Below are 17,306 nucleotides of genomic sequence, written 5' to 3'. Positions count from 1 at the left end.
CCACGCGAGAAGGCTAGAGGACCGACGCGCAGCATCACAACCTGCTTCCTGAAAGCAGATCTGCGCCAGCTCTGAACCTGCAAACCTGGGAGGGCTAGGGCGCATGCGCCGAGGGCAGGGCGCCCCCTGCCGGCCACTCTGGGAAGCTCCCCGGTGTCCCGGCGCTGGGACACCTCGTGGGCCCCACAAACTTCCAAAAGACGCGCTCGCTCGAACTACGGTGAGTGTGCACCGCTGGTATAGCGGTCAGCGCAGCTGCTTTCCAAAACTATACGGACCCCCCTCTTCCCCTTCCAGGCAGCTACAGCTCATTCCCCGGGCTCCCCTGACACTGCCTTCTTAGAGCTCCTACACACCCTCAAATACCCATTCTGAACTTTCGTTCTGTTTTTTTTCAGACAGGGTCGAGCTATGTACTCCAGCTTGGCCTTGACCTCGCTATGTAGCCCAGGCCGGCCTCGGACTGACTCATAGAGACCTCCTGCCTCAGCCTCCCAGGTGGGCCCCAGGTGGTGGCTGCCTCCCCCCATCCGAGGGAAAGCAGGCTTGTAAAAAGGCGACGCTGCTCATCCCCCTCACCCTCTGGATCTGGCATTCTCCTCATGAAAGGGAAGCGTTTGAAACCCCTCGGGACTTGGAGGCAGGCATCCCAGCAGAGGTCCTGAGACCCTCAGGAGAGGACTCCAGACCTGCAGCAGACAGTGACCAGGACGACGGGATGCGTGTTCGGAGCCAGGGGAGGATTTTGGGGAGGGTACAGGGAAATATGTCTTTTCCTGTACTGGTTTTTTTCTAAGTTAAACTTCCGTCTCATGTTCCGATGACCCTCGTATTTGTGGGTCAGGAGGTGGCACACACTGTAATCCCAGCCTCCGGAGGCTGAGGCAGGAGGATCGCCAGGAGTCCAAGGCCAGCCTGGGCGGCACAGCACAACCGTGTCTCAAAACACCGAAAAAAAAAAAAAAAGACAGAATCTGCATTTGTGGGTGCGTGTGGGCAAAAAGTAGGCAGGATTGGGGGAGCTAGGGAGTGTCTGTGACCACCTGGGAAGAGAAGGAGGGGCCAAGAGAGGGGACCCTGACCCCAGGCGGGGACCATGCGCCAGCTCCCGGTATTCCCAGCCCGGATGGAGGGGAGCCGTCCGCCTGCTCCCAGGCTATATACACTGAGCCGAGCCCCACCTGCAGCGAGGATCCCCAGCTCCTGGCCTGCCTCAGGCGGCCGCAGCACGGCCGGCTGCCACTGGGTGGCGCTGTGGAACACCAAGAGGGGACCCGCACCCCTGTAGGTGGCCTTCGGGACTCAATCCAGCTGTGTGACCCCAGGGCTCAGGAAACAGCAGGCCAGGCATGGGGGTGCATCCCCAGAAGCCCAGCACGCAAGAGGGTGGACACATCAGGATCGCTGCGAGTTTGAAGCCTATCTGGGGTGCATAAGGAGACCCTGCCTCAAAAAGAAAAGCCTCCTAATTTGCAAATAATATCTATGTGTGTATAAAATTGAAAGCAACCTACAAAGAAGCCACGAGAATGAAGTCAACTGAGGAAAACCCTTTGTAGGGCAGCACATGCCTATCATCTCAGCACTCAGGAAGCTGAGGCAGGAGGGTCACTTCCAGGTGGACTCTACCTGTGCTGTGTAGGTGTAGGGAGCCATTGAAGCTGGAGATTGATCACACCCCGTGCGGGGCGAAAGCAAGGCCAGCCCAGAGAAACAGAGGGACCAAAACAAGCTATGTAAACAACCTGTTCCAGCACCAAGCAGGCAAGGGGCCCAGGCCTGCCGGCAAACGATGTGCTGGGCAGAGGGGCTGAAACTGACTTTATCTTTCCCAGTGTATAAATAAAGGCACCAGAGTGGCTGAGCAGTTCCTTTCCTCCCATCAGGATGGGGGCTTCACCTGACCCCGGCTTTGTCTTATTTTTCTCATCCTCTTGGGGTCCTTAACCCCAAGAACCTCAGGAGCCACACTGGGTTGCAGCATATAGGGAGACTCTCTCTCAAAAAACTAAACAAAATAAACAGAATTCTGTATGGAAGATGTACCCTTAATTCCCCACTTATTTACTGAAGTATGTACTGACACCTGCATAAACGTGAATTTTTACTTTATTTTTGAGGCTACACCCAACCTATTTTTTTATTTGCCAAATTGTTCTACCTTTGGCCACTGGGAGCAGAATTTCAGTCAGCTCTCTCTTTGACACATCTCCAGCATTGTGGGGTTATTATCATTATTATTATTTTTGTCTTTTTTTTTTTTTGGGTATTGGGAATCGAACTCACAACCCTGCTCTTGCCAGGCAGGCACTTATGCTGCTAGCTAAATCCCTGGCCCCTGGGCTTGTTTTTTAATTTTTCGTTTTCTTTTTTCTTTTTCTTTTTAAGACAAGGTCTTGCTATGCAGTTCAGTCTGGGTTTGAACTCACTTTGCAGCCTAAGCTGGGCTCAATCTTGCAGCAATCCTCCTGCCTCAGCCTCCTGAGTTCTGGGTTTATAGGCATGTGCCATCATGCCTTATTTTTTAATTTTGTATTTTTGGGACAGTATCTCCCTTTAAAATAGGGTCTATGGAGGTTTCTCAAAGGTCAAGCTTGCCTGTTTTGGGCTTCTGGGCAGCAGGAGATAAACTTATCAACAGGGCTGAGCTGCTTAGCCTGAGCTTACTAAGACCTTCGGAAGGGAGGGGGTGGCCCTCTGTCCTGGATCCCTGACCACGCCCTGTGCTTGTTCCACTGCCCAGGCCTCTGGAGCACTAAGTCCCACATTGTGAGCCAGACTGGGGTGCAAGTGGTCATTCAGTCACTCAACTACCATCTCTTGGGAACTGGGACCCTGCTGTCCTACTGTCCTGGGAGTGGTCCATCCAGGACGGGCAAGCTTCGGTGGCCGATGGTGGCATAGTAACTGCCTAGCTGTGGCGACATTTTTGCCCCCAACCCCTGCAGAGGCAGAGTGGGGCGAGGTCTCACCCTGCTGATGCAGGGGCTTGGTGTAGGCCAGGCTCAGCCAGAGTGCGGGGAGGGAGCCAGGAGAACTGGAGGGTGGGGTGCAGCGGGGTGTGACGGGGTGCTGGGGAATGATATCGGGGAGGGTGTGTCCTGCATTGGCCTAACACATCAGAGCAGGCATCGAGGGACCCCTCGGGCCCAACCTCTGTGCACCCCTGGCTCAGACCCAGAATGGTGCCAGGGCACAGTGGCACACACCTGTAATCCCAGCTCTCAGGAGGCTGAAGCAGGAGGATCGCTGAGAAGCCAGCCTGGGATAGGATGTTCATGGCCGGCCTGCAGTCTCAAAAAACAACAGCCAGGAAAAAAGGTGCTGGGATCCCAGATGGGGCAGGGCAAGGCTGGGGCAGGCCAGGAGGCCTGAGGTCATCAGCACCACAAAGGTCCAGCTGGGTGTAGACTGGGCCCCAGGCAGGCCAGGAGGAGCCGCCCCAGGCTCCGGGCCTCACCCTGCAGCCGCATTGGAAATACTAGTTTTCCAGCTCTGCCTGGGGCCAAGTGCACCTCCGAGAAAGGGGGCAGCAGCCTGGTGTCACCTTCCACCACAAACACCCACCCTTTCCTTTCTTCTTTTAGTAGCATTTTGAGGTCTTATGTGTCACTAAACTTCCCAGACGGGCTCCTCCTGCCTCAGCCTCCCACAGTGGTGGGAGACAAGCGTGGGCCCTGCAGTGCTCATTGGTGGAAGCTGCGGTGGCAGATGCAGCAGGGTGCAGGGAACTGTCACAGCCCCACCTGCTCTTTCCCCTCTCCTTTGCCTGCTAGGTCCAGAGCTAAAAGAGCCTGGGCCTGAATTGGGCCTCAGCTGAAAGGCGCTGGGGGCTGCGTGTTGGCGATGCCTCCAAGGGCCTGGCCGGGCCCAGACCAGGGCGAGGCTGGGTGGAGGCCGAAGTGCTAAAGGATTTGGAGGAGTGTCACACCACACCCGGAGCTTCCCTTCCTGTTTTGAGGTAGGGTCGAGTTATGTAAACCAGTTGGACTGATTTTCAACTCTGGAGGATCCTCCTGCCTCAGCCTCCAGGAGCATTGGGATTCCAGGTGTGTGTGCCACCACACCCTGCTTCTGGAGGATCTTTGTTGGTCTTTTGTTTTGTTTAGACAGGGTCTCACGTACCCTAGGCTGGCTGGCCTCCGATTCACAGAGATCTTCCTGCCTCAGCCTCCCATGTGATGGGATTACAGGCTTGGGGGCTCCCTGAAAGCCTGGGCTCCACTTCTTGGTCCTCATCCCTTAGTGTGTTGGGGCGGTTTCCGACTTCATGGAGCCCCTGGGAGCGGCCCTGTCCCAAGCCCTGAGGACCGCCGTGGGGAGGTGACTCGGGGCTCGAGGTGCAGGCCATGACTGCCCTGGACTCCCTGGGGTGCAGAGAGCTGGGCTCACATGGAGCAACCAAAGTCCAGCCGGGCAAACAGTGGGCAGCAGTGGGTTCAGCCCTGGCCCCCACCTGCAGGAGGAAGTGGCCGGGGATCCTGCCCTCCCCTGCCCCAGGGGTACTCCGGAGGGCCAGGAGGAGCCTGCCTCACCTTCCTTGGAATCCTTTTCTGCTTTTATTTTGACCTAGTTCTGATGGCTTGGTGTCAGGGTCTCCCAGTGTAGCCCTGGCTGACCTTGAGCTCTCAGTGACCCTCCTGCCACAGCCGAGTGGTGGTGACAGGGAGTCCAAATGACATGGGAAACACTCCCAACCTGCTACCTACGTGCTGGGGACACTGAGTTCCTGTCCCTCAAAATCAAAGAATAAGTTCTAAGGAACAGCGGAAGAAAGTGCTGGGCATGGGCAGGCCAATAATCCTGGCACTTGGGAGGCTGAGGCAGGAGGGACATTGCCGTGAGTTCAAGGTTAGCCTGGGCCAGAGAGCGAGACCCTGTCTCAAAACAAAACAACAAAACACAGGAAACCAAGGAGCAGGAAACTAATCGAGAGAGAGCTCCTAGAGACAGGAGGGCTCAAATGGGTCACATTCGAGCCCGCCTCTCCCAGGGAGTTTTACAGAGGGCACTCAGGAGTGGGTACAGCGTGGGACAGAACTGTGAGTGGCCACTGGGAGGACAAGGACGGCCACTGGGCAGTGTCCGCTCAGCGGGGAGGGGGCTGACACAGCAGAGACACAGACCTTTTTGGAAGAGAGGAGTCAGGAAGTCCTGTCCCCTGCGGGTGACTGATCCTATCTGGACTTTATGGGGCCAGGTGCTGGCTTGCTGTCCCCGGGGGAGGCATGTGGCACCATCAGTCTGTCTTCATCTCCAGGCTGGCCTCGGGGGAGGCGCCTGCAGCTGCAGCCCAGCCGGATGGGATGCTTCGCTGACTCCAGAGCCCGCCCCGGGGCCCGCAGTGTTTCCTCCCCTTGCCTCTGTGTCACCGGGGTCCTGGGTGTGCACCACCATGCCCGGCTCACCCTCGGCCTTTTGCAGAAGTCCGGGGTCCTCATTTCTGCCTCAAGGGTGGCATGGGGACCCCAGGCCTATGGCTATGATCCCAGCACTCAGGAGGCTGAGACAGGAGGGTTCCCTTGAGCTCAAACCCGGCTACGTAGGGAGACTATGTCTCAAAAAACAAGGCAAAGGCCGGTGGCTGGATGCCAGAGCCTGGCTTGGAGACTTTTAACTTTCCTCAGACCCTTGCCGCCCACGGATAATGTCCTGTCCCAGGCCTGGCTTCCGCCCAATCCCTGGGCAGCACATGCTAGGTGCCTTTCCCTGTGACGCTGGAGAGGACTGCGGACCCCGGCCCTGTCCTCTGCTTGCTAGCTTGCTGGGTGCCCTGGGGGAGTCACTTATCTTTGTGCTCCAGCAGCGCAGTGGTAGATGAGATCTTTCTCTCTGTCTGAGTCACACCCGTCATCCCGGGCCCAGCAGGCTGAGGCAGGAGAGGCAGAAGCTCCAGTCCAGCCTGGGCAGTTCCATGATTTGGCGAAATAAAAAATACAAAAAGGACTGAGGTCCGGCTGGGCACGAGTCCTGACAAGAAGTCCCGCATCAAGAGCGGGGAGGACAAGAGCCCCGTGACAGCCCAGGCAGGCCGTGCTGTGGGTGGCAGAGCCTTCCCTGGATGAGACCAGTAAGCATGAGCCACGCATGTGACAGTGAAGACTGCAAAGTCTCAGCCTTCCACACTGCCTGCCAGGTCCCTGAGGTTAAACACCGGCAGCTGCAGGGTACGGCTTGGACCCTGGCTGTGGGCAGCAGCCAGAGGCAACTCAGCCTTCAGCGCAGGTAACATCATGGGCCTGTGGTCAGCGCAGGGCCCGAGGCCGGGTCCCTGCCTGTCTTGCGCTCCCCCTGGACAAACCTGAGCAGACCCTTGTGGCACCCAACAATTGCCTGCCATCTCCAGCCTTTTGCACCCCAGGTTTATCAATCCCTGGCCCAGCATGGTGGTGAACACCTGTGATCCCAGCACTTGGGAGGCTGAGGCAGGAGGATCCCCGTAAGATCAAGGCCTGTCTGAATGGCAAAGCAATTAGACTTACTGTCTAAAAGCAGTAAGTCATTGAGCTTATTTCCCATAGACAGGACACAGTTTTTGGAGTCTCTGCAGAGGCGCCAAGTGATTTATCAAATGTATGTTTTTGAAGTGTCTCAGGAGCAATGCAAGGGTGATTTCGTTTTTCTGAGACAGGGTCTCGCTATGTAGCCCAGGCTGGCCGCAAACTCACAGTGATCCTCCTGTTTCAGCCTCCCCAACTCTTGGTCCTCTGGCTGTCTGTAATTTTGCCTTTTCTGGCACCGTTTTGCTGAACTCAAAAGTCTGTCTGTTGCTTCTCAGACAGCTCTGTGCCCCGAAAGCTTTGCCTGCCTCTGTGGCTTGATCTCGCCTTTCTCTTGGTGAATGGCTTTTTAATAGTTTCCTTTACCAAGCAGTTACTGTGCCTCTACCTCAGTGCTGCCAACATAAATATAATGTGAACTGTGGATGCGGCTTGGAGTTTCCCAGGCGCCACATTAGACCACGACAGTCGGGCGGGCTGGCACACAGCTGGAATCTCGGCACTCGGGAGGCTGAGGCAGGAGGATCGACGCCAGTTCAAGGCCAGTCAGAACTGCATAGTGAGACTCTGTCTCAAAACAACAACAAAAAGATAAAAATAAATAAATAAATAAAAGGCAACGTTAACATTAACACTCTACTTAATCCGTTATACATATAAAATTTTACTTCGGCATTTAATCAGTGTGGAAATAGTCCAGACTTTATATTCTTTTCCTGAGCTAAGCCTCTAAACTCCAACATGCATTTTACATTTTCTTTGCTGTTTTTCTTTTTCCTATTCTGCTACAATTTCCCTTCAATCCCTACTCCCCTCTTTGCATTTTAATTTTTAAATTGTTTTTTTTTTGGGGGGGGGAAGGATCTCACTGTGTAGTTCAGAATGGCCTTAAACTGGCAGCAACCATCCTGCTTCAGCCTTGTGTGCCACTATGCTGGGCGTGTTTCACGTATCAAGGGTCCAGTAGACACCCATAGCTGTGGCTATGACTGTGGACTGCAGGGCTTAGGCTACAGCAGGCGTCAGACCACGCTAGGTCACTGTGCTCAGAGGGTTGACATTTTAGTGAAGTGGGAGGTAATAACAAATAGGCAGATATGCAGAGTTATTGCTATACTGTAAGTCAGGGCTAGTGACACATGCTTATAACCCAGCACTGGAGATGCTGAAGCAGGAGGGTCTTGCATTTGAGGCCAGTCCGGACTACCTAGTGAGAACTGGTATCTCTCCCTCAGAAAGAAAACCTGCCATGGAGCTGCCTTCCACAGGCTGCGACCCCCAAGAGGGACATTATAACCAGGGGAAACCTCTGCTACACAATTACCTGTTGCCACCACAGTGCTGAATGACAAACACCTCACTGAGAGCCCGCAGAGGCCTGGTCCTTCTCGCTTACCCACGGCAGCTGAGCCCGGCAGCCCCGGGCTTCAGGTCTGCCAGCCCTGCACCTGGAGTGGCTGTGGGGCAGGTGGGCGGCTTTGCAGACCATGTTAGGGGCTGCTGCCTGCGGCTGGGCTGGGCTGCGGGGAGGGGCTTTTCTGCCACGTGGCCTCTCCTCCCACAGGCCACTGGAGCCTGCTCTCCTGGACAGAGGCAGGGATCCAGAGATGGACCTGAGAGTTCTCTCAAGACTCGAGCTCAGAACTGACGTCACATTTGCCACTTTCCCGTATCTGGGGCAAAGTACAGGACAAACCTATATTCCTGGAGCCATTTCAGAGCCAACTTGCAAAGGTATAGCTAGGGGGTGAGTCAGAAGTTTTAGGCAATTCTTTGTTTTTTGAGACAGGATCTTGCTGTGTAGTTCAGGTTGGTCTTGAGCTCACTGTGTGGCCCGGATTACCCTCAGAGATCCTCCTGCCTCAGCCTTCCCAGTGCTGGGATTAGATGCATGAGCCACTGAGGAAGACAGGGCTTCTTCCATGACAAAGGTCAGGAAGTGTGACCTGGTAGGGGCTGGGAGGCTGTAATCTATTCTCTAGGGAGGATACGCCCTCTCCAGAGGACAGATTTCAATTATCCTGGAAAACAAGGTAATTGCCATTCATTTTCTCCGTTCTCAGAATTAAAAGCTCGGCTTCGTAGGTTAAAGTACCCCCTCTCTACTGGGAAACCCGAATACTGCAGGGAGCCCCCAGGTAGCTCCCAGCTGTTGTTAACATCATTTTCTTGGCAAGACACAATTTCTCCCCACTGGTTGTGTGAGACCAGGTTTTGGCTACCTAGTTCAGGCTGGCCTGGAACGCTGTGGGCCAGGCGATCTTCCTGCCTCAGCCTCCTAAGTCCTGGGACTCCAGGTGTGGCTCTCCACTCTCCATGCTTAGCTTCAAGCAAATATTTATTGAATACTTACTGTGTGCCAGGCACTCTTCTAGATGCAATGGCTACAGCAGAAAACAAGAGGCCGAGCCCCTGACCTCACAGAAAGAAAACTGACCGGTCTGATGGTGAGGTGGCAGCCCAGAGAAAGCCAGTGAGCTTTGCCCGCGCTGTTTAAAATTGGCAGAGTCCTCAGCGAAAACTTGGAAATGAAGCTTCAGAGAAGCCGGTGGGCAGGGAAGGCAGCAGAGGCCTTGGTGGGGTACAGCAAGGAGCAGGGACAGCCAGGGCTGGCACAGGAAGGGCATCCTTAGGCACTGGGACACAGCTGCCCTGTGCGGGCAGATGTGTGGTTTATCGTCTTCTCCCGCGTCCTAGGCCCAAGAAAAAGGGTTCACTGCTAACACACCTATTCCTGCGTGCCGTTTTGCGTGTGTTACCAGAAGACCCAAAGGGCAGAGTTAGCATCTCCAGTTCTGACGTGTGCTAGAATGAGGGTCCAGCAGCAGCAGGACATACTCCTCTGCGGAGGGTTCTTGGAGATGGGCTCTGCCTGGATAGCTCGAGGAGATCCTCCTGCCTCAGCCTCTGGAGTGCACTGCCAACCCTGGCAGAACTTCCTCCTCAGTTAAAGCCTGTATTTGCCTCTGTCCTCTCCCAAGCAGTGTGAGGGCAGCCTGGTGCATCCAAGGGTACAAACTAGGCTCAATGGACATGACACTTACTTGGGGGTGACGGCTGCCAGAAAATGGAGCCCGAATAGAGGATGCAAGGCTAAAATCACTATGACAACCAGCTGGTAGCCGTGCCTCCTGTACCGCAGCGCAGTTGGTACATCCTGGTGTCGTGCCAGGGATGGGGACCTTTGAGGCATCTGCTTGCCTGGTCTCTCAGTGACAGCACCGGGAAGGGGTAAGGTGGTCACAGCCTGAGGGGACAACAGCCTGAACCCCTCCACGGAAGGCAAAGAGCCCAGCACAGCTGAACCCTCCCACCCCGAGCTTCTGGACTAAATACACACACCCAGAAGGCTCTGCCTAGGGAGGATAGCAGGAGGACTGCTGGGAGCCGGCCTGGGCTATGCAGTGAGAGCTTGTCTCAAAAAACCAGCAGCAAACAAGGAGAGGAAAATTCTCGAATCACATATCGACCTTTGCCTGCCAGGTTCAAGCAGGTCCACAGGTACTGAGAAGCAGCTGATAGTTAATAAAAACTTGGATTCCTTCTGTCACAGGCCTCAGGCAAGTCAGCCTTTCCCTTCTGATGACAGAGGGGACAGGAGGCTGGGATACAATCAAGTGCTCCCCAAAGCTTAATATACAGATGGACATTAGGTTTTTTTGAGACAGGGTTCTGCTATGTAGCCTAGACTGGCCTTAAACTCACAGCGATCCTCCTGCCTCAGCCTCCCAAATGCTGGGACTCCATGTATTTATGTGCCACCACACCTGGCTTTATGAGTTTTGTTTTTTCCAGGCAGAGCTGAGAATGGAATTCAGGGCTCCACACATGCTAGACAAACTGGCTCTACCACTAAGCTACTAGGCTGCCCTCATTAGGTTCCATTTGCTTCATACTGGAGATTGAACCTAGCAAGAGCCTTAACTTTTTTTTTTTCTGAGACATGGTTTTACTATGTAGCCCAGGTTGGCCTCAAACTTACAGTAACCTTCCTGCCTCAGCCTCCCAAGTGCTAAGATTACAGGTGTGTGCCACTACATCTGGCTCCAACATTAAAAAAAAATTTTTTTTTTAATTTTTATTTTTTGTCTTTTTCATTTTTATCAGTACCGGGGATCGAACTCACGACTGCCTGCTTGCAAGGCAGGTGCTTACGCCGCTGAGCTAAATCCCCAGTGGGTTAAAATTTATTTTTAAGATTTTTCTGTTTTGTTGTGAACAGGGTCTTGCTAAATTGCCAGCTGCCCAAACTGAGCTCAAACTTGGTGTCTTCCTGCCTCCCACAGTGAGGAATTACAGGCTTGTGCCGCCACACGCACCTCTTATTAGGGTTTTAATATTTGCTTTTTCCTCTCTTCATCCAAACAAAAAATACTGAATCACTGCCGAATGCTGTGGGCATACTTTAAATCACTGCTCATCTCAACTTTAATGTATGTGACCAGTTTGGGGTGCTGTTCTAGAGGAGGTTCTGTGGAATTGAATCTCTGGTCCCAGCGAGCTTCTGGGCTATACTTATTTGCTGATGGAGGAGTTTTGGGGTAACAGTCATTCTTTGAGTAGGAGGAATGTGACAGCTAAACTCCACTACGTAACACAATCACCACAAAAGTCCTTATAAGGGCTCCAAAGACATTTATTTATTTTGTTTTTTTCAGACAGGGTCTGAATATGTAGTTCAGGGTAGTCTTGAACTTGCAACAATCCTCTTGCCTCTGCCTTCCCACAGCATCACAGGCCCACACCACCAGGCCCTTCCCGAAGATATCTCTTAATGCACCCTGGCACTTAGCTTCACGCAGGATTTCAGAGCCTGCCAGCCTCCAGCACCTGCAATCCTTTGCCTCGGAAGGTTCACAGCACCATCCCACCCACCTCTTTTGTCTTTTTGATCTTATCTTTTCCCACTGATGAAAATTACCCTTTAATTAGAACCCCACCATGTCATCTAAATAATTACGGAAAGTGCAGTCCGAACCTCTGTCAGGGGTCTTTAAACAAAATGATAAATGAGATCCTAAGTCGCTGATTTGACAAAAAAAAAAAAAAAAAAAAAAAACCAAAACTGATTTGAGTAAACCAGTGGGAGAGAGACTTGTTACAACTTTCATTCCCATAAGGAACAGCTGATTTTGGAACAATTAAGGGAAATCATAAGTGTCAAAATATAAGCTTTGTAATCAGTCATGTAAAAGCAATTGAAGCATGCTAAAACTCACCTTAAACGCTTAATAGGAAAGTCTCAGGGTTTGTGTTTCAAATTTTTATTTTTGGTGCTGGAGATCTTAGATCTTCTTGTTCCACTACTAGGCTGTACCCCCAACTTGAACTATTTATTTCTTTATTTAGTTTCCCCACTATCCTCGAGGGAGCTTGAACTTTCTGGGTGCAGGCAAAGCAAATTATCCAATTGTGGAAGAAGGGGAGAGTTTGTCACTGAGAGCAATTAGTTGTGTTCCAATTTCCCAGGTGGGTCTCCATTAACTGCCTACCACACTCCCAGGCTGTGGCAGCCCCGCGAATCACGCACCTCTCCTGGGGGGAAACCGCGCGCCTCCTCAGAGCGCTGTTTTCCCACGGAAGCTTTAGAAAAACCAACCAACCAACCCACCAACCACAAAAACTTCACTTTGCTCCACTGGCGGGGTGGGGGAAGGGCTGGGACTCGGGCGAAATCTTTTCCTCCGTCCTTTCGTCAGGCACCACCTCCTTGTGCTCCCCAGAGGCCACCCCCAGTTTATTTCTTGATCTTTATTATTATAGAAAATTTCAGCGACGATCGCATCTGCACGCATTCCCCTGGTGTCAGCCGTGAAGACCACCCCGAGGTGCGGACGCAACCCCTCTCCTGGTTTCCCCAGGCATGTTCTAAAGCAAGTCGCAGACACCAGATCTTTTTACCTGAATGCGCCTTAGTGTGTCTTTAAAAACACTTCGCACGGCCGCGATCGCGCCGACACGGCGGCGCGCGCGGGACTCTGGGGGTCGCCAATCCAGGGCGGGCGCGGCCGCGGGCGCGCAGGGCTCCTCCCCCGCGGCTCCCGGCGTCCGGGCGACTTCGGCCTCGCAGGCTTCGCTCCAGGCGACCGCGGCCCCGACGCCCTACGCAGCTGCACCAGCCGCCATCCCCAGACGCCGCCAGATCCCTGGAGGGGAAACGATTGACACAGCTGCGTGCTTTGCGCCCCCGAGGGCCCCCGCGACACCTGCGTCTCCCGGTGGTGCCGGGGCGCGGGAACCGGCTCGGGACTCAGACCAGGCCAGGCCAGACTGGAAGCCTCCGCGGCTCTGGTCTCCAGCTCGCTCTATCCCGCGCGGGACTCGCGGCCCCGCGACCTCTCACGCCGTGACTACAACTCCCGTCGTTCCCCGCGACCCAACCAATGGCGGGTGGCGGCGCGTGCGGGGCGCGGCGCTTGCGCGGCTGTTTGAGTAAGCGGCCCCGCGATTGGCTGCGGGGTCGGGCGCCGCGCGGGGCCTGTGGGAAGCGGAGTGACGGAGCGAGCGGCTGTTGGAGGAAGGAGGTGGGGGCCGGGAGCGCAAATGGCGTTGAGATGGTTCAGGGCCCTGTTCAAACTCCAGCGCTGACCATTCACCGGCGGAAGCGGCGGCGCAGGAGGCGGTGGCGGCCCAGCGGGGGCACGTAGCGAGCTCGCCGGGGCCCGCGCTCAGGGAGGCCTAGGTGCGGCCCGGCCGGCGGCACTCTCGGCGGGGAGGGAAGTTGCGGGCCCGCCGCTCCTCCCCCTCAGCCGGGCTTCGTATTTACCGGAGCGGAGTCGCGGGCCGTGACGGCGGCGGAGCCCCTGGCCGGCCCTGCGCTCCCGCGCCGCCCGCCCGCCCGCCCGCGGGCCGAGGCCAGCGCTCCCGCCGGCGTCCAGGGTGAGTGAGGTGGGCAGGCGGCCGCCTAGGCCCGGGCGGCGGGCGAACGGGCGGCGGAGGTGCCGGCGAAGTTGGGCTGGCCGCGACCCGGGGACTGTTTCCCTCTTCCGTTCCCCTAGCTTCGAGTTCCTCCCTGGCGTCTGACCGCTGCCTGACTTCCCTCCCGACCCCGGTCCGAGGCAGCGATGCCCATCCAGAGCCCGCTTCCCGTCGTCTCCACCGACGCTGGTCGCCTCTGAGGCCTCGCTGTCCCGGGGACTCGGTGGCAGCGGCTTCCGGGGCGTCGGGAGCGAGCCACATCGCTGTCCGGGGCGGTGGGGGTGGGGAGAGAAAAGTTGCGTGAGCGTCCGGCGGAGGGGCTGGCTCTCCGCCGCCCGGGTGTGGGTTTCCGTGGATTGACGCGCGGCTTCCACTTTTCCCTGCTTCGTGGGAGCCCCCAAAGTCTCTGGGGTTAGAGAGACGCTCGATCGGGAAGGGGGTTACTGTGAGGCTATTTTTTTTAAATCGTAGCACAGTTTTCAGATGTAAACTGGCATTGCGCTGGGGTAAAAAGCCCACAGACCTAATAAAACATTTGGCCATCAATCATTCTTTGCTCTTTGGTGTTCGAAGCCAGAGCATGATACGCTGTGGGAGATAGACTTAAAAAGTCATGTCAGATAATGTCTGCACACTTAGTTTGGAATGTGTACGTACTTTTGATGTTTCGATAATGCCATCGCGGTAGTTTGACTTTTTGCTTTTAAAGACATTTGATTATGGAGTACCATAACGACAGTCAGAAGTAGGAAATATTATATAATGGACGCCTGTGTACTTCTGTTGCTTGGATCAGCACTTACCCAACCTAACCGAATTTATCTCATTTACACTCTTTCCAGTCCTTTCAGGTTAGAAAAATCACTAAGGGTATTTCATCGATGTTTCATTGTGTTTTTGAAAGACAAGTTCTCATTTTTTTAAAAAAAGGCAGTTTTGTCACACAGGTATTAACTTAGTATCAAATATTTATCTGCAGAGTTTGTATTTTCAACAGCCAGTGCTTTGTGGTTGTCCAATGAGTTTTTCTGGTGTTGGCTTAAATAGGAGCTCAAGTCTAGATTTTTGGTTTGGCCTTTAGTCAGCACTTTTAGATGATTACCACTTAAGTGTATCCAAAACATTTCTGCATTTTGGTGTATATGTAAATGTAGGTCTGCAGATCACAGCTTTATATTCTTGAAGAGATGAAATGACTTTTATTTTTATTTATTTATTTCTTTTTGTCTTTTTCCTTTTTATCAGTACCGGGGATCGAACTCACATCTACCTGCTTGCAAGGCAGGCGCTTATGCCGCTGAGCTAAATCCCCAGTCCCCCCGAAACGACTTTTATTTTGTTGTCTTGGTAACTGCCCATTAGTACTTCAGGTTTTTTAAGATTTAAAAGAAGACTGCAAAATAGTAAAACTTGTTAGTTTTACCTTCTGTAGTAGAAGGAGAAATCGGTCTCCCTCAGGAAAACGGTTTTCTTTTAGCACACAGATGTGTGTAATGACTAATTTATTATTTTGTCACATTAGAATTGGCTTCTTACCAACTCTGTGGGGATCTTCTGAGTATATTGGGCAGCAATTCATTATAAGTTGTATAAATATAGGTTAAGAAAAAAATGAAAGGTGCTTATCAAGACATATTTACAAGTATCAAAGTAATTTTCATTGTTGTAAGTTTTGAAGTAATGAAATTTATGAAGTCCCTAAGCAATTGTTCACTTTTTCTAGTAATAATTGATGTATTGATACTATAGAAAGGCAAAGTGACAAGTTAGGTAAAAATCGATTGTGCTTAAAAGTACTGTGAAAAAAAATAGTTTAACTCTTCATTTACTTCCCTGGAAAATTTTTGACCTTGTACCTGTTACTATGCAGATAAAGCAGATGAATTGATTTGTCATTTATAAGTCAAAGAGGAAAATAAGCATGATGTGTTTCTATTCCAGTAATAATTCATGGAGCAGGGCAATGTGCTCAGTTTCTCTAGCTCCAGAAAATGTCACTCAGCAAATCACAGCGCCACAGGGAGGAAGAAGGTGGACTAAGGGTGGTGTCTTGCACTGGGGAGAATACAACCATCTGAAAAATAGTTTTTGAGTCACAGCTCAAAGTGCTTTAATCCAACCATCAGACTTTTCAAGGTTGGGTTAAAAGCTAGCAGATATGTAAGAAAGTAGCAGCGTTTTCCTGACCTTTTTTTCCTCCATATTGTGAGTGCTGTGAGTCTCAAAGAACTAAATTTAGTCAACTAGTTGACATTTCTGAGATCCTGAAAAAAATTAACGTTTATGCTTAAGCTTTTTATCAGGGGTAATTCAGATTACTTTTAAGGTAAAAATGGTGTTTATGAGAACAGTAAGTCGATTCATTTGGAAACTGAAAAACTGTTTCCCTATAAGTTGGTTTTGTGGATATTATATTAGAAGTGGGTTATCACTAAGTTGTTTTACTTTGACAGTTATGTTATTCATATGTATTCATTAAGATCAACAGTGGAAGCATGTAGAGTGAAAAATGAGCTTATCTCCTTCCATTTGTTTATTTTTAATTTATTTTTTATTTTTATTTTTTTGTACCAGGAATCAAACTCGGGACCTAGCGCTTGCCGGGCACATGCTTGTACTGCTGAGCCTCTATCTCCTGCCCTGTTTGTTTGTTCTTTGTGGTACAGGATTGAACCCAGGGCCCTGCTACATCCCCAGTCCTTTTTATTTTTCATTGCCCAGCCTGGGCTTGAACCTTCTACCTCAGCCTCCCAGAGTGCAGGGATTACGAGCCTGCCCTGCCACACTTGGCTTATGTAACCATTTTTAAGGGTCTGTATGTGAACACTGAAAAGTCAAGGAATTATTCATATGCAGTGTTGAATACTTGCTGAGTATTTAGTGATTCTATATTTTCTTCAAATCTTTCCACAGGGAATATGAAACAGGTGTCAAAATGACATCCAGATTTGGGAAAACATACAGTAGGAAAGGAGGCAATGGCAGTTCAAAATTCGATGAAGTCTTTTCCAACAAACGGACCACCCTTAGCACCAAATGGGGAGAGACCACATTTATGGCTAAATTAGGGCAGAAGAGGCCCAATTTCAAACCAGATATCCAAGAAATTCCGAAGAAATCTAAAGTAGAAGAGGAAAGTACTGGCGATCCTTTTGGTTTTGATAGTGACGATGAGTCTCTACCTGTTTCTTCTAAAAATTTAGCCCAGGGTAAGGGCTCTTCCTACTCAGAATCTAGTGAAGCTGCTCCGCTGGAAGAAGTCCCTTCAGTACTTGAAGCTAATAGCAGAACCGGGCCTGTGGTGGGGGAAGATGGCCTCGAGTCTGCTGCGAGCTCACCTTTGGAGGCTGCTCTGCCTGGGAAGGAGAGGGCCACAGACAGACTCCTGGAAGACGAGTCGAGCAGGAGCGGCTGTGCTAAATTAGTAGCTACGGGTAAGTTTGCGCTTTCTTCATGATGAGCCAAGAGAGCTTTTTGTAAGTCATTATGTAAATGATTTGAATTCCAAAATATTATATCACTTGGGTTTGCTTTTTGCATTTATGATTCGTGGAAACTGTTCACAGTTTTGTATGAGATTTCAGAAATTTTAAAAAATCAGGGACTAAAATTTTATTTAAGCAATTTGGATATTATTGTTTCTAGAGTTATTGGTCCAGGTATATTTGGGAACTGTCTTTCATAAACCCCAGAACCCAGTTCCAGTAAGAAACAAGTTTTTGTTGGGTTAGGACTACATGCATCTGACTTCTCACTGCAGAGCAGTGAGGCAAGCCTTCTGGAGATAGGTGTCCAGAATGCAACCCCAAACCCCCTTAATTTATCCCAGAGTGCCAGCACTGCAAATGAACCCGAATACTGAGGTTTTAATTTAGGAAAAACAACTTC

At 51.9% G+C, this 17,306-nt stretch overlaps 1 protein-coding gene and 1 long non-coding RNA gene across 4 annotated transcripts in view; one reads left to right on the top strand and one right to left on the bottom strand.

The window, feature by feature from the left end:
• Window positions 1–6,741: 6,741 nt before the first annotated feature.
• Window positions 6,742–12,949, bottom strand: LOC134472417 (uncharacterized). The gene is made up of 2 exons (XR_010042220.1): window positions 12,402–12,949; window positions 6,742–7,067 (listed from the first exon to the last, which is right to left on the bottom strand). It is a non-coding gene; the product is annotated as an uncharacterized LOC134472417 (long non-coding RNA).
• Window positions 12,950–13,028: 79 nt separating this feature from the next.
• Window positions 13,029–17,306, top strand: part of Wapl (WAPL cohesin release factor) — a 72,298-nt gene continuing 68,020 nt past the window's right edge. Inside the window, exons 1-2 of one of the 3 annotated variants that reach the window (XM_013148626.3) lie at window positions 13,029–13,182; window positions 16,332–16,852. In XM_013148626.3, the coding sequence (XP_013004080.2) occupies window positions 16,354–16,852 (499 nt within the window). In that variant the 5' untranslated portion in view covers window positions 13,029–13,182; window positions 16,332–16,353. Of the gene's footprint in view, window positions 13,380–16,331; window positions 16,853–17,306 lie in introns of those variants that run through there. The other 2 variants (XM_003466083.5, XM_063233730.1) reach the window with 2 other exon arrangements.

Source organism: Cavia porcellus, unplaced genomic scaffold (assembly GCF_034190915.1).
Source record: "Cavia porcellus strain 051 isolate PalLab524CR breed Dunkin Hartley unplaced genomic scaffold, mCavPor4.1 scaffold_23, whole genome shotgun sequence".
NCBI classification, from domain to species: domain Eukaryota; kingdom Metazoa; phylum Chordata; class Mammalia; order Rodentia; family Caviidae; genus Cavia; species Cavia porcellus.
This window is presented reverse-complemented; position numbering and strand designations above follow the sequence as displayed.